At 56.4% G+C, this 20663-nt stretch overlaps 2 protein-coding genes and 1 long non-coding RNA gene across 11 annotated transcripts; 2 read left to right on the top strand and 1 right to left on the bottom strand.

Annotated features, from left to right (window-relative positions):
* Window positions 1–1149: 1149 nt before the first annotated feature.
* CHKB (choline kinase beta) lies at window positions 1150–5777 on the top strand. Of its 5 annotated transcripts, none has more exons than XM_074271955.1 (12): window positions 1150–1645; window positions 1986–2244; window positions 2421–2529; window positions 2977–3090; window positions 3316–3449; window positions 3531–3593; window positions 4002–4060; window positions 4145–4220; window positions 4316–4424; window positions 4821–4924; window positions 5121–5202; window positions 5335–5777. In XM_074271955.1, exons 2-12 carry the CDS (start codon window positions 2054–2056, stop codon window positions 5443–5445), a joined length of 1152 nt encoding a protein of 383 aa, XP_074128056.1. In that variant the 5' UTR covers window positions 1150–1645; window positions 1986–2053; the 3' UTR covers window positions 5446–5777. The 5 variants fall into 5 exon arrangements, with proteins under 5 accessions (XP_074128056.1, XP_074128059.1, XP_074128057.1 ...); XM_074271958.1 differs by having other exon boundaries at window positions 1152–1645; window positions 3531–3626; window positions 5098–5202; XM_074271956.1 differs by having other exon boundaries at window positions 1154–1645; window positions 3531–3626; window positions 5098–5202; window positions 5353–5777.
* Window positions 3148–6930, bottom strand: LOC141545058 (uncharacterized). The gene is made up of 4 exons (XR_012482864.1): window positions 6821–6930; window positions 5115–5848; window positions 4842–4907; window positions 3148–3600 (listed from the first exon to the last, which is right to left on the bottom strand). It is a non-coding gene; the product is annotated as an uncharacterized LOC141545058 (long non-coding RNA).
* CPT1B (carnitine palmitoyltransferase 1B) lies at window positions 6077–20433 on the top strand. 5 transcript variants are annotated; one of them, XM_074271948.1, is made up of 19 exons: window positions 6077–6360; window positions 8557–8716; window positions 8979–9118; window positions 9435–9612; window positions 9776–9877; window positions 10170–10307; window positions 10526–10603; window positions 15494–15601; window positions 15701–15785; window positions 16706–16901; window positions 17322–17507; window positions 17649–17754; window positions 17834–17950; window positions 18141–18305; window positions 18414–18548; window positions 18631–18783; window positions 18872–18985; window positions 19516–19608; window positions 19867–20433. In XM_074271948.1, exons 2-19 carry the CDS (start codon window positions 8576–8578, stop codon window positions 19954–19956), a joined length of 2325 nt encoding a protein of 774 aa, XP_074128049.1. In that variant the 5' UTR covers window positions 6077–6360; window positions 8557–8575; the 3' UTR covers window positions 19957–20433. The 5 variants fall into 5 exon arrangements, with proteins under 5 accessions (XP_074128049.1, XP_074128051.1, XP_074128053.1 ...); XM_074271950.1 differs by lacking the exon at window positions 6077–6360 and adding an exon at window positions 6446–6693; XM_074271952.1 differs by lacking the exon at window positions 6077–6360 and adding an exon at window positions 6976–7121.
* Window positions 20434–20663: the final 230 nt, after the last annotated feature.

Raw genomic sequence — 20663 nt, forward strand, 5'->3', positions numbered from 1 at the left:
GAACATACTCTGGAAACCACTGAAAATGAATGTCTCCACTCTTCGCATCTGGGGATAATTTGGATGATTTGGGTTAGTCATAACCCCAATTGCCTCACCAAAAAAAAAAAAAATCCCACACACAAAGAAAAAAAAATCCATTTTTTGGTTTTTTGTTTATTTGTTGTTGTTTCAGTGAGGCCATTGGGGTTATGACTAGTAAATATTAGGAATATGAGATTTGAACTCAGATCCTCTTTATTTGATTTAAGAGCTGGTACTCTGCCCAGTTCATCATCTAGCTGCCCATGGCTTGGATAATTTAGAATGCTGTAGGCTGTAGCTGCTGAACTGCCTAGTATGTAATAAGTAATTAATAAATGTTGATTGAGTATTGGGTTTTTGTTTGTTATGAGAGAGAGACAGAGGAGAGAGACAGAGAGAGACACACAGAGACAGAGAGATGGGGACATGGAGAGAATGAAATAGGCCCAGGTAGCCAAGGTCCATTCCTGATCATCAATACAGGCTCTAACAAGATGGCGAGTTTCTGGCCCAGCTTTTTACGGAGCTGGGGGGGAAGGGAACAAGCATTTATTATGCGCCCACTCCAACTGCCCCAAGTCCTTCACACATACTACTTGCGCATCTCTCTGGCATGTAGGGCAGCATGTAGGGAGAGTTTGAGCCCTGACGAAAGGGGACAGAAAACTGCCTTTGCTTTTATTCCCGGGACTCACTGGGCCGGTGCAGAGCAGCACCCACTTCCTTTTCCTTCCCACGGAATCCAGAGCCCGGAGAGTTCCGAGTCTGGACGTGTGACCCCGGGAGGAGAATGGAGCCCGCTCCGCGAGGACAGGGCCACGGTTCTCGCTGGCGTCCGATGAGGGATTGATTGAGGGGTCTTGCCTATTCTGGGGGAATAATAATAGGGGCGCCGTGTACTTGACTGCCCTCATGCCCAGGAATAAACTCGCTTGGGAAAGCTTGTATTCGATGGGTACTTTTCCAAAGAACATTCTGGCCCACAAGGGTAAGAGATCTGACGGGGAGAAGCCGGTTCAGGAGCGAAAGGGGAAATGTGGGGAGCGGCTGCGCACCCCACCCCCACCCCAGAGCGAGCCCGGGCGATGAGACCAGGCTGGTGGGCGCGAGGGAACGCTGCGGTTTTCTCCTTCCGGAGGACGGAGGGCTTTAGAGAAGCACAAAAGTAGCCTGTTTCCTCATCCGTCCAATGATCCGGAGAAGGGAATGGCAAACCGCTCCAGTGTCTTTGCCAAGAAAACCCCCCGCGGGATCACGGGAAGCCGAAAACCTGAATAATAACTATTATTTATTGATTTTCCCGGGAAAATGACTACCTTGGAGGGCGGGGTGCGCTTTGCAGCCCGAGCGCGGGATGAAGGAGACTAAAGGCCTGTAGAACCCCCCGAGAAATGACCCCATCGCGCCGGGCCAGGCTCCTAGAAGGTAGCGAGATCCGCGCGCCCTTTCTGCAGCGGGGCACACTGAGGCCGAAGGGAAGGAGGCCCTGGGCGCGAGGAGGAGGCGCGGGGACGCCCTGCAAAGCTGGGGGAGGGGTTCCCCTGCTACTCGGTTCATAAAAGGGAGCTGCCTCCCTCCAGGCCATTTTGCACAGCCCGCATCCGAGTCATGAGGTCGAAGGGTAAGTGATAAAGGCAGGGCTGGCTGCCCCAGAGCCGCGGCTGCTCCGCCAGGGATTGGAGGCGCGTGGACAGCGGGGCCACGGGCAAGACGGGGAGCACGGCCTCGTGGGACTGGGACAGGCGCTCGCGGACGCCGGAGGACAGAGAAGCGGCTTTAACGGACGGGCCTAAGGGCGTGGGACGGCCGCGAGGCGGGAGGGGGCGAGTGCAGCAGAACGGCCCGAAGGCCCGGAGCCGCAGGACGCGCAGCTACACACCGGGCTGCGGGAGGGGGGGGGGGGGCAGGGCCGGGGGCGGGGCCTGTAGGGGCGTGGCCGACCGGGCGGCGTGGCCTATCAGGAGACGGCGCCGAAGGGAGCCGAGCCCGAGCGGACGGAGCCGAGCGGAGCCCGAGCGAGGTGTAGACCATGGCGGAGACAGGAGGCGGGGCCCGGAACCGGGCCGACATGTCCATGGGGCTTAAGTGGTTCAAGATGGACCGGTGCAGATCTTCGCTATCCCTAGAGGGCAAGCAGCACGCCTGGCAGTGGTGCCGGGAGTTCCTGGGCGGAGCCTGGCGCCAAATCCAGGTCGAGCAGCTGCAAGTGAGCCCCGTAAGGTGAGCGGGGGAGGGGGGAGGGAGGGAAAGGGAGGAGCCAGGATGTGGGGCGGTGCCCTGGGGGTCATCTGGGGGTCAGAAGATGGGACGTAGGGAGGAACGGGCGTCCCGTCGCCGGCCCTGGGGGCGGGGCCTGGGGCCCCAGTCCAACCCGTCCTCCGTGTCCGTGTCCGCAGCGGGGGGCTCAGTAACCTGCTTTTCCGATGCGCCCTCCCGGAGAATATACCCCTTGTTGGGGACGAGCCCCGGGAAGTGTTGCTGAGGCTCTATGGGGCCATTCTGCAGGTGGGCGGGGCTGGAGGGGCGGAGCCGGGAGGGGAAGGGAGTTGGCCCGTGGGATGGTCATCCAAGGAGGTGGGCGGAGCCTTGGGGAAGAGGGCGGTGGGCCAGATGGACAGAGTCTCGGGGAGGAGCTGGTCTTGGGGCAGTCATCCCGGAGATGGGCGAGGCCTTAGGGGCGGGACTTGTGGGCGGAGCTACACGCATTGTGGGCGGGAGCCTGGGACCATGTGTTCGGTGGGCAGGCCCCGATGGGAGGACCATGTGTCTGGTGGTCGGGGCTTAAGTAGGCGGGACCAAGTGGGAGGAGCTTTTGTGGGGTGGGCGGGTCAGGTGGGAGGAGCATATCCAAGTGGGCGGGGCCCTAGGGAGGTGGGAGAGGCATGATTCCCCGCACGTCGGGGGGCGCTAGAAGGGAGCGGACCTCTACGTCCTCCGTTGGCCCTCCCCCAGGGGGTGGACTCCCTAGTCCTGGAGAGTGTGATGTTTGCCATCCTGGCTGAGCGTCGGCTGGGACCTCGGCTTTATGGGGTCTTTCCAGAAGGGAGGCTGGAGCAATACATTCCGGTACGAAGCCCCTCCCCTTTTCCCGTCCTCTGCCCCCCAATCCACCCTTAGCCTGGGTTCATTCATTGAACAAGCCTTTATTAAGTACTACTAGGTGCTCACTAGTTCCCCACTAGGGATAGGCCCTGCCCTCCAGGAGCTTCCGTTCTCCTGCTAATAACCCCGAGCCCTCGCCCCTTCCCGGCGCTGGCCCGGCTGCCCCCCCTGATAGGGCGCTGGGTACAGAGCCGGCCGCTGGGGACGAACGAGCTGAAGGAGCCGAGGAGGTCGGCCGAGATTGCTGTCAAAATGGCCCGCTTCCACCTGATGGAGATGCCCTTCAACAAGGAGCCGCGGTGGCTCTTTGGGACCATGGAGAGGTGAGAAGCGCCCGGGGAGGGGCCGACTCCCAGAGAAGGGGGCGTGGTCACTGGAGCCCGTCCTCCCTCCCTTTGGATCAGGTACTTGAAGCAGATCCAGGACTTGATTCCTCCCACTAAGACCAACGAAAATCTGATCCAGAGGTACCACCTGGAGGAAGAGATGAGCATGCTACGGTGGGCATTGGGACCTGAGGCAGCACCCCCCCCACATACCCGGGAAAAGCCTGTGCTCACCTTCCACCCTAGCCACGCTTGGGGAGAAGCCATGCTTTCCACCTCCCCCCATCCCCCCCACACCCCGGGAAAAGGCTCCGGTCTCCTTCCACTCTGCCCTTCCCTTGGGCCACATCACCTCCTCCCATCATCCCCAAAGAAGGCCTGTTGCCCTCTCCCCGTCCTCCCCTCCCAGGACAGAGAGGCCTTGGGAGGGAGAAGGGAGCACCTTTGAAGTTTCAGTTTGACAGAGGTTGCTGTCATCCCTTTGTTCCCTACCCCTGCCCTACTCCCCTGGACCCCCCACCCCAAGCAAAGCCTGTCTCCCTACTGCAGAAAGCTTCTGGATTCAACATCCTCCCCAGTGGTATTCTGTCACAATGACATCCAAGAAGGTACAGGGAGTGACGGGAGGGAGGCAGAGAGAGGTCCTAGGTCCGTCCCTGAACTGACCAGCCTGTGTCCCTTCCCCGCCCCAGGGAACATCCTGCTGCTTTCCGACAAAGAGCCTGGACTTATGCTCATAGACTTTGAGTACAGCAGCTACAATTACAGGTGGGTGTAGCTCCCCCTCCCTAGTCTTCTCCCTCCTCTCCCCTCCCTTCTTCCCTCTCCCCTCTCCCCAACGGCTGTGCAATTCCTCCCCACAGGGGTTTTGACATCGGTAACCACTTCTGTGAGTGGATTTATGACTACAGCTACGAGGAATCTCCCTACTTCCTGATGGAGCCTAAAAACTACCCCAACCGGGAACAGCAGGTCTGTGGAGTACAGGGAAGGCCCGGCCATTCCTCTTGGGGTCTTTGCCCCAGAAGGGGGTTAAGGGGGAATGTCTTTGCTTCCCCGTCCTTTCAGCCCTTTCCGTTTTTCTGAGCTTGTGATTTCCTGGATGTGGGTTGCTCCCTGGTGGGGATTTCCATCTGTGGCTGCTGCCCAGCCCTTGTCTCCTGAAGAGTGGGCTGGGTGACTCCGCTAGGGTCACACAGCCTGGGTAGCCTGAGCCCAGCTCTTCCCGGCTCTCACTGTGCCTCGCACACAGCAGGCACTTCACAAAGGTTTGTTGGGTTGGATGGACTGGATCAGTGTAGACCAGGGATGTGCACTGGCAGTGGGCCCTCCCGAAGTCCTCTGATTCATGGGACCTCCCCATTGTAGCTTCATTTCATCCGAAATTACCTGTCAGTAATCCAGGGGGATGATCCTCCCTCCCCAGAAGAGCAGACTGAATTGGAAGAGAAGATGCTGGTGGAAGCAAACAGGTGAGGGGCAGAGGGGTTAGGCAGAGGGGTTTAGGAGACCCATAATCCTCAACCCACAGTTTACAACTCATGGCACCTGGCCCACGATCTATAACCCAGGGCTCATGGTCCACATGTTGGGGGAGGGGGGAGGCAGGAGGGTCCAAGGATATCAGGTTACCCAGCAAAACCAGCTATGTTCTGTACCTACCCTTAGGTTTGCTTTGGCATCCCATTTCTTCTGGGGACTCTGGTCCATCCTCCAAAATATCATGTCTACCATTGAGTTTGGTTACTTGGTAAGCTCCCGCATAAAGAATCTGGTGTTGGAGTCCCTGTTCTGGGTCCGAGCAGGGATGGGGGTCGAGACCTCTTGTCCTGGGGCGTCAGAGGGGAGCTTCCCCCAAGGAATCTTCTCCCTGGTATCTTAGGTAGGCTTTCCTTCCCAGGAATATGCAGAATCTCGATTCCAAATCTACTTCAGTCAGAAGGAGAAGTTGAACTCTGGATTGATCCCTCCTAACAGCCCTCCTCCCCCCTGATTTCACCCCTCTGACGGACCTCAGAGTCTAAGGGCAGGATGGAGAGATAGGATGGGAGATGGAGAATTAGGAGGGAATCAGGGGCCTGAGCTGTTCCCCCATGGTGAGAATGGACCAAAAACCAAAGGACCGGCTGAGCCCTGAGCAGTGGGAATCCCCAGTCTCTCTTAGCACCCAGAGGAGAACCCATTCTTCCCGCCCCCTCCAATTGTGATCCCCACCGTGGGAGACACCCAAAGGAGCCTGCCCAGCCAGGGCAGCCACTTCTCTACCCTCTGTATCTTCAGACCAATAAAGACTTAACTGCTGCTGGCGTTGCCAGCTGGGTCTCATCTCTCCTGTTTTGATTGTTCCAAACGCCGGGTGATTTTGGAGGGGGCTGTGGACAGCTGAGGGCCTGGAGCTGGAGCCAATAGGGTACGCCTGAGAGGCTGGGCGCCCCCCTCCCCAATTAAGGCTGCCTGGCAGAGGGGCAGCCGCTGGGCTGGAGGTAGAGAGGCCCTTAGGCCTGGAGCTCTGGGGGCCCTCCCTCCTTAGGGTCCTAAGAGTCTGGGTGCCCTCCTCAGGCCTGCCGGGGGGAGGGGCCCCCGGCTGCGACCTTTTCCCCAGATTGGCTATTTTTAGCTTGGGTGGCAGACCTCACGTGAGGCGCCCCCACCCCCTAGCCTCCCGGAGCACCTCCAGTCCAAGAGCCCGGGCCCACTTGACTGGCCCCGGAGGCGCGCGGCTGCAGCTTGAGGGGGAGGGGGAGGCTGCGATCTCCGCCCAGTGGTTTTCTCGCCCCCAATTTGGGAGCAGGTATCGGATTCCCCGCGGGGTGTGGGGCGGGGCTGGAGACGGCCTGAAGGACGCGAGGGCACAGGCCAGAACTGCCAGGCCTCTTCCCGGAGTGGACCCCTGCCCCTAGGCCGAGCCGTGAGTACGGGGTAGCCCACGCGTCTGCGGAGGGGCCGGGGCCGGGGCGAGGGGAGGGAGGGCAACTTCCCCCCGCCCCCGTCCGGGGGGACGGAGCGGGGAAGGCGTAGGCCTCCGGCGGCCGTGGCGTGGCCGCTGGACCCGGGACACCTCTGGTGGAGAGTCCCGACCTCTTCGGGATGCGCTCCCGGACCAACTCCACGCCGCTCGCGTCTCCTGCCCCCTCCGCTGGGCTATCTCGGACCCCCACCTTGCCGCCTTCCATAAATGGGGCGTCTCCCCCACCCACCCAAGCTCTCGGAGACTCCGCCCCGTCCGCCCACGTTCCGCCAGGTGATCGGACCTAGCTACTTGCTAGCCCCACTGTCCCATGTCCCTCCACAGCCCACGTGCCCCCCAGGGGGGCTCAGCGCCTCCCCAGCTGCTCCTGGTTCTGTGACGCCCCGCCCTGAAGCCTCACCCCGTCGAGCCAGTAGGGTACCCACTGAGGTGGTCCCGCCCTCATGAGTGGGGGGGGCGTTGTGGTCCCGCCCTCTCGCGTGGGACCCGTGGAACGGCGCAAGCGAGGGGCTCGAGGCTCGGCGGCCGTTGGCGGCTCGGGGCTGGCCATGGGGCGGAGGGCGGCCGGCCGGGGCCGGGGCCAGGGCCGGGCCGGTCTCTGAGGGCGGCCCCATAGCCTCTGAGCCGAGCCCAGCGCAGCCCAGCCCAGGAAGCCCGGGCCGGCCGGCCGCGGGGGCCCGGATCGAGCTCCGTGGTGAGGGGTGAGATGGGGGCGGGAGAGGGGGAGGGTCTGGACGGGGTGGGGACGGATGTGCTCACCACCTGGATTGGGGAGGGCTGGCCGAGGGTGTCTGTGACCCTCGATGGGGAGGGTATCTGAGGCTCTGGAATGGGTCCTTGAAATCCTGGGTCAGGGAGGGGGTTCTGACACATCCTGGATTGGGGAAGGGTCGTCTTTGGGGGAAAAAGTCACAAAGCTTTAAGAACGGAAGGGGGCGCTGGGGGAAGAAGCCTGGCTGCCATCCTTTGGGTTACCTCAGCATTGGGAAGAGTGTGAACTTGCAGACCTGGATTCATTTCAGTCTCCCAAAGGAAGGCTCACGCTGTGCTTGGCTGTGAGCAGGGCTCGATGCAGTCTTGGGACACGAGGACAGGTATGTCAGGGGCCCCACCTGTGGCCCAGGAAAAAGGCCGAGGACCGGTGGTAGTGTGCCCGCGGCCTCGGGAGGCCGAGCTCCCGCCCAGGACACCAGGGAAGGAAGCTGGGTCTGAGAGGAGAGGTGCCAGCGGTGGGAAACTCCTTCCTGGCCTTGGCTGCAAGCAGGAGGAAAGGCCAGTTGCCTCGAGCCCTAGAGTAGGGAAGGAGGGCACAGGTGGGCTGCAGGTCATCTGAATGGAGTCGTTGAAGATTTTGGACAGAGAAGCGAGGGGTTGCAAAGATTGCTTTTGGAAGGGTAGGGAGCGCCTTTGGGATGCCAGGAGGCTCCCAACCAGGGCCGGAAATCAAGGGGGATGGGGTGGCGGCAGCAATTGGCTGGCTTTGTTCAATTGTAGGCTTGATGGGGATTGGGCTGGTGGCTTCTTTGGAAAATAAGTCCCAAGGGGGCAGTTCGGTGCCGCAGTGGGTAGAGCACCAGCCCTGAAGTCAGGGGGACCTGAGCATCTGGTCTGTCAACACTTCCCAGCTGTGGAACCCTGGGCAAGTCACTTAACCCCAATTGCCTCAGGAAAAAAATAAAATATTAAGGAACTCCCAGGTGAGGAAACTCACCCAAGGCAGCCTGGGATGGCTTGTCTAGGGCCCCACAGCCTGTAGGTATAAACGGGAGGTGAGGAGCACAGATTGGCTCCCTGCTATGCCAGGGCAAAGTGAATGAGCTGGTAGTGGGCAAGTGGGCGTGAATCTCTCAGGAGTTGTGATGATGAGATGGGCAAAGATAAGGGCACACAGACAGGGACCAGGTGGAGGCCGGGGCCAGCCTTCTGGGCCATTTGTTTAAGGAACGGGATGTGGAAGAGCAGCTAGGGGCCAAAGCTCTTAACCATGCTCCTTAAACGAACTGGGGGCTCCTGAGCAGCCCGGCCCTCACTTGACCCACAGGCCTCGTCCCTAGCCCCAGGTTAGCCACAGCTTGCACAGATCTCATTGCTGATCCCTGCCCCCGTAAGCTAGGCTTGGCTTCATGTCCCCCAAAGGCTGCAGCTGCCCCCCAAGATGGCAGAAGCCCACCAGGCCGTAGCCTTCCAGTTCACAGTGACCCCTGATGGGGTAGACTTCCAGCTCAGCCGAGAGGCCCTGAAGCACGTCTACCTGTCTGGCATCAACTCTTGGAAGAAACGCTTTATCCGAATCAAGGTGGGGGCCCAGGCAGGGCTAGGGGAGGAGGGCCACACTGCCCCATACTTCCTCTGCAGCTCTCCAGGGTCCCCAGAAAGTAGGAGAGGGGGAAGGCCATTCTCCACTGGTCCCGCCCCACCGTCCCCCCTCCTCTGTTGGTCCCCATACTGGCCACGTGGGGGCAGCACTCCTGTCTTCCCAGTGTTCTCCCTGGCCTGTCTGATGATTCCTAGTTCCTTAAGAGCCCCTGGGGGCTCTGCCCCCGGCCCCGTCCCCACAGAATGGCATCCTCAGGGGCGTGTATCCTGGCAGCCCCACCAGCTGGCTGGTCGTTGTCATGGCAACAATGGGCTCCTCCTACTGCAATGTGGACATTTCCATGGGAATGATCTGCCACATCCGGAAATATATCCCAGAGGGGTGAGGAATCCGACCCAGAGGCTGGAGGCTGGACTTGGGCGGGCCGTGGGCATGGGGCAGGGAGTCAGAGCAGCAGCTGCCCGGGGTCACTGCTGGGCATTGAAGAGGGTCCTGCCATCACACCTCATCCCTGCACCTTTCCTCCTGGGTCACTCCACATCCTCGCCCTCAGTTTCCTCATCTGTTCAGTGAGGTTGGTGTGAGCCCATGTGAGCACTTGGTCGGGAGCCCTCGATGCACCGTGGGTCACCTGGCGCTTGGTTTGGGGCTGCTGAGGCGACACCGTGTCCCAGCTCCGCTTTCGGATACTTGACAGGTGCAGCAATTACCTGACCCTGCAGACGCGAACGCTGATCAGTGTGGGCATCTTCTCCACTGGAGTCTGGGTGACTGGCATCTTCCTTTTTCGCCAGACCCTGAAGCTGCTGCTCTCCTACCATGGCTGGATGTTTGAGATGCATGGCCAGACCAGCCGGATCACCAAGATCTGGGCTGTGAGCAGGGCCTGGCCTGGGCTGGGGGGGTGGGGATGGAGAGGAGGAGGCAGGTGGGAAGGGCACCCTGGAGGGAGAGCTTGGGCTCCTTTGGTTTCCCTCTTCTCTGGAATCAAAGGACCCGGGGACTGCCTGACCCCCATAACGCTCTCATAACCTTCAGATCTGCGTCCGGCTCCTGTCCAATCGCCGACCCATGCTCTACACCTTCCAGACTTCTCTGCCCAAGTTGCCAGTGCCCAAAGTGTCAGCCACAATCAAGCGGGTGAGGGGTCAGGCTGCTGAGGTCTGGGGGAAGGGAGTGGCTTGGCTAGCAAAAACTTTCCCCATTCACGCCCCCTTTTTGCTTGAGAAATTCACACAAATCAAGTATTTGCTGATAATAAACTTCCAATATTCAGTTACAAGACCCCAGATGGGATCACAACCCTTAGTTTAAGAAGCTGGGGACTAGAGGGTGGGCCAATGTCTCCAGCCCTTGACCAGTCTTAGAGAGGCAAGGCCTGCCATGGAGACAGAACCCAACCCTGATGAGAGCTTGGGGGGTGGGGGGACAGTACCTAGAATCTGTGAGACCTTTGTTAGATGATGAGGAATATTATCGAATGGAAATGTTGGCTAAAGATTTCCAAGAGAGGACTGCTCCCCGGCTCCAGAAATACCTGGTGCTCAAGTCCTGGTGGGCAACAAACTATGTGAGTGCTCCCCTTCTTTTCCCTCCTCCCACTAGCTCTGATCTCCCCTGCACTCTATCTCTAACCTCCCCTTCCTTCCACTAGACTCTGATCTCCCCTTCCTTCCCCCTGGCTCTGACCTCTCCCTCATTTCCCCCAGTCTTTACTTGCCCCTCCTTCCCCTCTGGCCCTGATCTTTCCCCTCCTCCTATCAGCTCTGATTTCCCCCTCCCCTACAGGTGAGTGACTGGTGGGAAGAATACATCTACCTTCGAAGCAGGGGCCCCATCATGGTGAATAGCAACTACTATGTCATGGTAAGAACTGCAACCCCTAGGGGCTCTTTGCGACACTAGCTGGGACCCCCAGAAGACCCAGTCAAGCTATGTGGTTCCATTGCATGGTCATGAAAACAAGCCTTGGGATCCCAGCCGGAACCTGTGAAAGACTGTACTAGTCATGTGCAGACAGGAGGGTGGCAGGAGACTCCCCTGAGAAAGAGCTAGAGAATATTGTAGGGGAACCTAGAAACACAAGGTCAGGATCGGGTTTTAAAAAGTGGGACCCAAGAGACAGAGGTCATGAAGCAGACCCTTTGGCAACACCTCTTTTATTTTGCATCCATCCTTAGTCTAAACTCTGTGCACCTGCAGTGTTATAAGAGGCTCTAGCTGGCCTCCAGTCTGCACATGACTAGTACAGTCATTTGGGAGAACCCCACTGCCCAATCGATCTCCCCAAACAGCCTGCCCAGTATTTAGTGGGGCTCTCCATTGTTTTGTGGCTAAAGTCTAACCCGTTGATCTAAAGCCCCTAACCAACTCTTCCTCCTCCTATTCAACACAATGGCTCTGCTGGGCCTAGGTCAACCATAGCCATCCTTCAAGGCCCAAGTTGTCACCTTCAGCCCCTTTTCTTGATTCTCCCTTTTCCGGCTCATGGTTTGTAATCAGGCAGTTGGGCATTGGGTCATTGCTTCAGAAGGTGGCCTTGGGCCTTCTCAAAGACTGGAAGCTTGTGCTGAGTGACACTGGTGATTGTGGCAGCCAGTGCTGTACTTTCCTCCATCATCTTCCAGGAGCCTCAGGGCTGCTGTGAGGTTGTGTTTGAATGGAGAAGGAAGGCCTCCACAGCTTCACTTAGTTATATTTATCCAATGGATGTTAAGGCCCTCAAGGGGCAAGCTTGCACTGATTGGTGATGCAGGAGGTCAAAGAGTTTCATACTTGTTGCTTAGTCATCAGTGATCATCAGGGGTTTTGTTGGCAGCTCATTTTACAAATGATTAAACTGAGGCATTCAGGATTAATGGACTTGCCCAGGCTCACACGGCTAGTAAATGTCTGAGGCTGGATTTGAACTCATGAAGATAAGTCTTCTTGATTGAGACCTGGTGCTCTGTGCACCATGGTGTCCCTTCATTCCATGGCTAGCATTTGTTTAGGTTTTCATGCAAAGCACTTTACATACTTTATTTGACTTAATCGTCACAAGAACTCTGGGAAATCAGAGAGCTGTTGTGTACATTTACCGATGAGGCAGAGATTGCGGGCCCTACCCAGGGTCACACTGCTTATGTCTGACATTGGTCTCAGGTTTTTGTAACCAAGTGCAGCGCTCTCCCTTTTAGCACCTGCTTCTAAAATATTTAGCTAACCCTTTAAATATGCTGTCTTGTGAGAATTTCAGCACAACTGTGTGAAATAGGTGTTTTTACCCCACTTTACAGCTGAAGAAATTGAGAATGTGAAAGGCTGAGAGTCCATGGTTAGTGTCAGAGGCAGATTTTGAAATGGGGTCTTCCTGACTCTAGATGGAACCCTCCAAACACTACATAGCATTAGAGCAAAAAGGAGAGTTGGATACAGGCAGAGGACTCTCAGGCTTTTGATGGGAGAGAACTTTTTTTTAGTGGGAGTAATCAGGGAAGGCTTCTCAGAAGAGAAGGCGATTGGGAAGAAGCTGGCAGCACCCAGCATGAAGGTAGGAAAGGCCATGGCAAAGTCTAAGAGCAGATGCCAGAACAGCTGGGCTGGGGGGCTCGTGAGAGCATGGAGGGAGCCCCCAAGCTGGAGAGAGCCATGAATGTCTCGCTATAGGATGTGTCTGAGCAGAGGAGCTAGGAGATGTCCCACGGCAGGGCCAGAGCTGCAGCTTTTCCACTCTGCTCCAGTCTGGATCAGTTAAGGTTCAGACTGCACCAGAGCTCTACTGGCAGCCTGGGCAATGGAATGAACGCTGGATGCAGGGTCACAGAACCTGGATTCAAATGGCACCTTCAGTCGACCTTCACCCGAGCTGCCTTCCAGCCCTAGCACTTTCATCCTTGAGTTTGGAAGCTGAGGCACTAGGACTGAAGGTGCTGCCAGCAGAGATGTCAGAGTTGGGTAGAGGGCCAAGAATCCATTTTGGATTTTCCCTCCAGTGTCCTTGAGACTCCCCTTCCCCCCTTCCCCCAACCTCAGCAGATTCACACCCACAGAGAGGGTCCTTCAGGATAGCCTTGAGATACTTGACAGTCATTAAATCAGGAAAGGGGAAGGGCTAGGTGTGGGGGAGCATGTGGGCTCAAGTATCTGACCCAGAAAATGGACCCAGAGGAGGTGAATGTAAAAGGAGCCAGGATGACAGATGTTGCTAGAGATGGCCAGAAATGCAGGGAAGGAGACGGGGAAGGAGCAATTCAGGGAGCCTTGAAGGAGGAGATGAGAGGGAATAGTGTGAGACAGACCAGGGCGGAGCTGAGCAAAGGAGGCTTCATTGGAAAACTTCCTGGAGAGCATTAGCTCAGGATTCCAGGAGCACATTATGACCTTGCAAGAAGAAAAAAAGCAAAGGGCTGCCAGGACCAAGATAGAATTAACCTGCTAACCTGAGACTGCAAAGGTTGTAAGAATTATAAGAGCTAGGAACTTGTAAGAGCTGGGAACCTGCAGCCTCCAGAGGGGAGGTGTGGGAAGGTAAGGGAGGCTAGATTTATACCTGGGCTTTCTCACTACAGCAAAGAAAACCTTGCCCCTAAAATAACGAGATGGTACTGTTCAGACCAAAAGCAAGGACAAAACTCCCTCTGTCCTTCACCATGCTGCTTTTATGATGGACCTGCTACATGCTGGGATAAAAGTAAAACTTGAATCCCTGCTCTTGGGTCAAGAACCTGTTCACCCCCACAGCACATCTTAGGCCAATCTCGGTCCTCACCCTACTTTTCTTTTGAGTTCACTCCTGAGAGCCACTCTACCCTCTTAGACGGCCTTCGTGACACTGTTCTCCCCTGATTCTCCCACCTATTCGACCCTTCCCTCTTGACTCCTTTATTGACTGATCCTTCAAATCGTGGGTATTCTCCAGAATGCTGTGCAAAGCCTCCAAGGGGCTGTCTTTAGTCTGTATTGCCACCTATTTCCTTGAGTTTAATTATGTCAATGATTCCCAGATCTCTATCTACTCTTGTCTCTCTCCTAGGATTCTAGCACCAATTATTTGCCATCTCAAATTCAAGTGTCCAAAAAAAAAAAAAAAAAAAAAAAAAAAAAAAAAGTTATTCTTTCCCCCTCAACCTTCTACAAAGATGCCACATTCTAGGAGTTCCGGGTCATTTCTCTCAACTCCCTTCACTGCAGATGGCCAACCAGCAGTTAAATCATGTCCCTTCTGCCTTCACAGCAAGTTCCCTATTTGATACTTCACTGCTCCCAGAATTCCTGCCTCTTGGCCAAGATTATAGCAAGAGCTTACTTGTGGTCTGTGCTACAGGTATCTCCTTTTTGGTCCATCTATGTAGGAGCCAATGTGACTTTCCTTCAGCAAATAAATATCTGATCACATCATCCAATTCATTGGCCTCCAATAGCCTTAACTGTTTAGTTTTATCACTGATCCAAACCTGCCCTCCCAGCCACCTTGGACATCACTTCCCCTCCCAAAGCGTGTGACCTTTTTCCTGTTCCTTTCTGTTCCTCCCTGTGCCTTTTATGCCTGGAACACACTCATTTAAGTCTCAAGAGAGTCCCTCTCAAGAAGAGATCCCATTCTTTGCATGAGGCCTTTACCAATCCCCCAACTGGTAGCAATCTCTCCCCAAAATCCCTTGTTGTCACCAAAATTCTTTGTAGTTCTCTTCATATTTATTTGGCCATCTACTTATCTGCAGACTAGTCTCTCCTCTACATTGCTCTCCATCACCACCTTATAATGTAGACCCCTTGGGAGGAGGGATTGTTTCCTTTCTTTGTACTTGTCTTCACAGTACCTAGCATCAATTGGTACTAGGTGGTAGTTGGTAAAGGTGGGTGATAAGTGCTTGATTATTGTCTTATAAATATAAACATAATATATCTAAGGTGGTTTGGGGAAGGGAAATCGGAAGCAAGGTGAGAGGGCACAGCCAGATTAGAAAAGGTACTTGATGACTATGGGTTGAAATGGCAAATAACTGATTGATGTAATAAGTAGTTGGGAGCCATTATAGATTCTTGAGGGAGTGGTATGATCAACTGAGTGTTTTATGAGGATTATTCTTTTTTTTTATTTAATTTTATAATTTTTTAAATTTAATTTTTATTTTATTTTATAATGAGGATTATTCTTATAGGGGTTCGATCCAGGGGGCAACAACTGAAAATTTGACAGTAATTAACTGGCTCCAACTTTTTCTCAGCACTTATTTTGCCTTTTTCTATGTCAAATTACGTAAAATTACATATTTATAATAACCCTTTGAATTTACCTTTGGTTCCCTGAGTCAACCAACTAAAAGTTTTAAGGCAAGGACCATCTCCAATGTATATATACTCTGTATTACTGCACATAGGTTTATTGTGCTCAATTGGCACAATCTAGACTGAATTTAAAGCTGGAAGAGACCTCAAAGATCATCTGGTCATGTCCCATGTTTTTCAGGGGAGTAAACAGAGGTCCAAAGTAGGAATTGAGTCTAAGTGGCCAACCTGAACATATTTGAAGCCAGGTCTTTTGGCTCTAGATACTGTGGGGATGTTCCTTTCTATCACACTGGAGTGGAGGATGTCTGGGGTAGTTATGCCAGGGTTAGAGAAGAGAGACATTAGGAGAGCATTTGCAAGGAAGGAGGGATGGGGGTGAGGCGATAGGAGGCCAGGTAGTTATAGGCTCTGGCCTGAGGAAGATGCAGGGGCTCCCCCCACCTACCATTCTGGCCCCATGGCCCTGCTGCTCTTCCTCCCCAGGATTTTGTACTGACCCCGCATACTGAAGTTCAGGCGGCTCGGCTGGGCAACGTGGTTCATGCCATGATCATGTATCGGCGAAAGCTGGACCGCGAGGAGATCAAGCCTGTGAGTGTGGCCCTGAGGACCCAGCATTGGGAGGGTTGGGGACCCGCGGGGACCCCAACAGCCCCTGAAGACTGCCCCTTTTCTGGTCCTGTCCCACAGGTGATGGCTCTTGGCATTGTGCCCATGTGTTCATATCAGATGGAGAGGATGTTCAATACCACTCGGATCCCTGGAAAAGAATCAGGTATCCATTGCTGGCTTTCCTGCCACTGTAGGTGCCCAGGTACCCTCCCTCCAGCCCAGGCAGCCTTGAGCCCCTTGACCTCTTAAGATCTGGGCCACTTTCCAAGCATGGCCAGAAGCTTTTCCCATCACTTCCTCAGCTCCCTGAGTGGGGGTCAGGCTCCAGTCAGATGCCAGAACCTGAATATTCACACAGTAGTACAGTCAAGGCGTGGGGGGGTGAGAAGAGGGCCAGAAATGAATGAATGAAGAGAAAAGCATTAAGCACCTTGTGCTGGGCACCCAGGCAATGCCTCCCCTCAAGAAACTTACATTCTAATAGGGAGTGGGGGTTGGTGCTAGAGCGTCGAGGCCCAGAAAAGACCAGTGCAAACTGTGATGACCTTAGCTTGGCAGGGAAGATGAGTGAGGAGAGAGCTCTGGACACAGGGCCAGCCTGTCGCCCTACCTTGGAGTGGTAGGGATGGGGTTTGAGTGCTAGGTTGGGAAGTTTAGGTCCCAGGAGCCATAATGAGTGGTAGGAGCCCCTAATGGCAGTGGGAAGGGGGATGAAAATGGTGGGAGAGCGATATGACCTTGCTGGCAGTAGCAGTTTGAGTGTGGGATGCACAGGCAGCGCGGGAAGGCTAACAGCAAAGGAAGCTACAATGACAAGTTCTCGGTGGTCTTTTTTTGGGCTGCCTTGGGCTTAGAGGCACAGGAATTCAGACAGATAGATTGGCCTGCGAATGACACTGTCGTAGAAAAGATGGAAAGCTACGGGTTGGGGGATTCTCCCAAAAGAGCTGTCTGGGTCCCCTCCTGTCCCCACTGCTGCAGGCTTGTATACCCCATCCTTGCAGGTGGCTGGCAGCTTGCCCCATCCTGGTGCAGTGATGCTGCCTCCCCTGCCCCTATAACCTCTGGCTCCCCTGCCCCCAGATGTGTTACAGCACCTTGTCGACAGCAGGCACGTGGCTGTCTACCACAAGGGTCGCTTCTACAAGGTCTGGCTCTATCAGGGCACCCAGTTGCTCAAGCCTCGGGACCTGGAGATGCAGTTCCAGAGGATCCTGGATGACACTTGTCCCATCCAGCCTGGCGAGGAGAAATTAGCAGCCCTCACAGCTGGGGGCAGGTATTGGAGCTGGGGAGGCCTTCTGATCCAGGGGGAGGACAGGTCTTTGACCAGCTCTGTCGTATGAGGGGCTGGGCCTTAGGTAATGTAGCAGGAAACATTATCCCTGAAGAGGGTGGAGGTAAAGAGATGGTAAAGGGGAGGGGGGAATAATACAGGGAAAAGGGGAGAGCAGCAATGGGCTGAGGGTAAGGGAAGGAGGCCCCCAGAGCTGAGACACAGTTTTTAATTGCCTGAGTCCTGGGAGGAGCGCACCTCCTTCTTGCTGGCTTATCCTAGACAAGGAATTTCCAAGTGTCTCTCAGGAAAGGAAGGGTTGGACTCGCTGGCCTTAAGTCAGTGCTCCCACGGCATTTCCCAATGCCCTAAGGGAGCCAAGGGTGCCCCCACATCCCACCTGATACCTCCACGGTCCCCCAGGGTACAGTGGGCTGAGGCACGCCAGACCTACTTCAGCACAGGAAAGAATAAGGCTTCCTTGGAGGCCATCGAGAAGGCAGCCTTCTTCGTGACCCTGGATGAAGAGTCCCATGGCTATGACCCTGATGATGAGGCCAGCCTCAGCCTCTATGGGAAGGCTCTGCTTCATGGCAACTGTTATAACAGGTACTGATCCCCCGTTCCAGCCTCCTGCCTTCCCCTTTGCAGTTCCCCCCCTTCCAGTGCCTGCTCCCTCCACCCTGGCTTCCATCGCCGCCTCCTGCCACTCAGCCTGCTCTGTGTCCCCCTGTCCTTTTTTGACATCAGGTGGTTTGATAAGTCCTTCACCCTCGTTGCTTTCAAGAATGGCAAACTGGGCCTCAATACTGAGCATGCCTGGGCAGACGCTCCCATTGTTGGGCACCTCTGGGAGGTAAGGAGGCCCCGGGCCCCGGGCGGTGACGGGGAAAGGGCTGCTTCACTTGTATCGCTTAGACCACCCTCTTCTGCAGTTTGTGTTAGCCACCGATGCCTTCCACCTGGACTACAATGAGTCTGGTCATTGCCAGGGTAAACCTAATCATTCCCTGGCCCCACCTCAGAGGCTGCAGTGGGAAATCCCCGAGGAGGTAGGTGGGAGACCCGGGGGAAGGGGAGTGCTCTGGATGGGAGCTGAAGGCCCTTTCCCGGCACCGTTCTCACCAATCGGGGAATGGGGCCTGTGGCCAGGCCAGAAGCTGGGAGCACCGAGGGCCGGGTCCTGGCCTCCTGTGGGATGCGCGTGGGTCGAGTGGGGGCTGATCTTCTGCCTCCACACAGTGCCAGAAGATCATCGAGAACTCGTACGAGGTGGCCAAGGCTCTGGCGGATGATGTGGAGTTGTACTGCTTCCAGTTCTTGCCCTTTGGCAAGGGCCTCATCAAGAAGTGCCGTTCCAGCCCTGATGCCTTCGTGCAGATCGCCCTGCAGCTGGCCCATTTCCGGGTAAGAGCCCTCCCTGCTTCCCAAGACCACCGGCGGTGGGGGGATCGTCCAGGGGAGGGGAGCTGGACGCTGCCCTGAGAAGGGCCCCGACATTTATGCTCCCTTCAGGACAAAGGCAATTTCTGTCTGACCTACGAGGCTTCGATGACACGGATGTTCCGGGATGGCAGGACAGAAACCGTGCGATCCTGTACCTCTGAGGCCACGGCCTTCGTCCGGGCCATGACGGACTCTGGGTACATGGTGAGTGCCGGCCTGGGTGAGGGCTGGGGGCTGCGGCCTTCCTGGAGGCCTAACCGGCCCCTCTTCCTGTGCGCCCCCGCAGAAGCCAGACCTCCAGGATCTCTTCCGCAAAGCTGCCGAAAAGCACCAACACTTGTATCGCCTGGCCATGACTGGGGCTGGCATTGACCGGCACCTGTTCTGCCTGTATGTAGTTTCCAAGTACCTGGGCCTCCACTCCCCTTTCCTGGCCCAGGTGAGTGACCACTGCCAGGCTCTTGGGGAGGCGCCTTGGAGCTTCAGCTTGCCCAGTCCACCTCCACTGTCCCTTCCCTCTGCCTCAGGTCCTCTCGGAGCCATGGAGACTCTCCACCAGCCAGACGGCCCAGTTCCAAATCCGCATGTTTGACCCAGAGAAGTACCCCAACCACTTGGCAGCTGGAGGGGGCTTTGGCCCAGTGAGTGACCCACAGGGATCAGGGGAGGGGGTGCGTGCTGTGCCTGCAGGGCTGCTGACAGCAGCAGCAGTCAGCCATTCCCAGGATACAGGCCCCTTTCTGCTCCAAGCCGGCACCACCTAGGCCCTGCCCTGCCAGCGGGCCCTCCTCTCCCCTTTCCTAGGCCGAAAAGCTCTTGGGGTTTAGATGTGACATGCAGGGGCGCCGCCTCCTAAAGGTTCCTCTTAAAATGTGACGTGGTCTCAGAAGGGCGGGATCAGAGAGACTGGTTCTCTTCCATCACTGTTGTCAAATTAGTAGCTCCTTCCTGGGAAGCAGGATGGCTGAGTGTTGACAGCTTGAGGCCCCTGCCCCTCTGGGAGGGGGGGGGGGGCTTGTCCCATGGCAAGAGTCAGGGCACGACTGGCTGTCTCTTGATGCTGGGCTGAGCCTGCGGTGTTCGGCCGAGCGAGGCCGGGCCAGGGGCCGGCCCAAATTCCAGCCCCCAGGTTCTCACTTCCTGCACTCCTCCTTCCCCTCGGTGCCTGCAGGTAGCTGATGATGGGTATGGGGTTTCTTACATGATTGCTGGTGAAAACACCATCTTCTTCCACATCTCCAGCAAGTTCTCAAGTTCAGAAACGGTGAGTTCAGTGCCGAGCCTGGCACGTGGCAGCTGGGGGTGTGGGCCGGGGATGCCCGGCCTGGAGCAGCGGTGGGCCCCGGTGTCCGTGGGGATCAGGAACAGGTTGCGAGGGCTGGTGGGCTTGGGGCAGTGCGGGAGCCAGGCCCATCTGGCAGCTGGGGGGTCACGGGGCATTATGGGAGCGCAGACATAACCCTGCCGCGGGGGCGGGGAATGCCCGGGGTGGCCTCGCAGTGACCGGGAGCTCTGCCCGCAGAATGCCCAGCGCTTCGGGAATCATATCCACCAAGCTCTCGAGGACATCGCCGCTCTTTTTGAGCTTCCTGCCCCTAAGCCAGAGAGCTGAGACTGGAGAAGGTGGCCAGCTGCCCTTCCCCCGCCCCTGTCCCAGTGGCAGGAAGGGAGGGGCCTGTGGCTGGCTCCAGGGAGAGGCGGGCAGCCGGAGCCCATGAGCCCGCCTCGGAGAGCAAGGCCCCTCCACCACCTGGCCAGACACTGTCCCCTGACAATAGAGGCGCAGGGAGCGGGGGTGATGGGGGTGGGAACAGAATTTGTATTTTTTTCAGTAGATGTTAATAAAGATAAGACTCTTTGTGGAATTCTGTCCTAACCATTAGGTAACAAGACTTTGGTTTCTGTATAGTGTGTGAGCTGAGCACCTAGGGGGCCAGCCCCCACGAGACACAGTGGGAGGGGGATGGTGGGGCCGAGCGAGGTGAGACGAGGGCTCGTGGCCGTCCCTGGACTGGTCCCCAGACTGAGTGTGTGCTGCGGTGCTCGTGCCCAGGGTTACACTTTCAATAAACACTCATGTTACAGAACACTCGCCTGTCTCGTCTCCGTGTGTTCCCGCTCTGCCCGCCCCTCCCCCCACACGTGACTGAGGACCCGGGTGGGAAATAGGAAGCGCTGGGCCTGAGGGAAGGTCCAAGCGGCTCGGAGAGACCTCAGCCCAGGCGTTTATTAGGCACCATGGAGTACTAACCTAACCGGGGGTGCTTAAATCTGCAGACAGCCCACGGGGCAGAGTTAAGGAGTTTAGCCGCGGAGGGA

This window comes from Sminthopsis crassicaudata, chromosome 5, assembly GCF_048593235.1.
Source record: "Sminthopsis crassicaudata isolate SCR6 chromosome 5, ASM4859323v1, whole genome shotgun sequence".
NCBI lineage: Eukaryota > Metazoa > Chordata > Mammalia > Dasyuromorphia > Dasyuridae > Sminthopsis > Sminthopsis crassicaudata.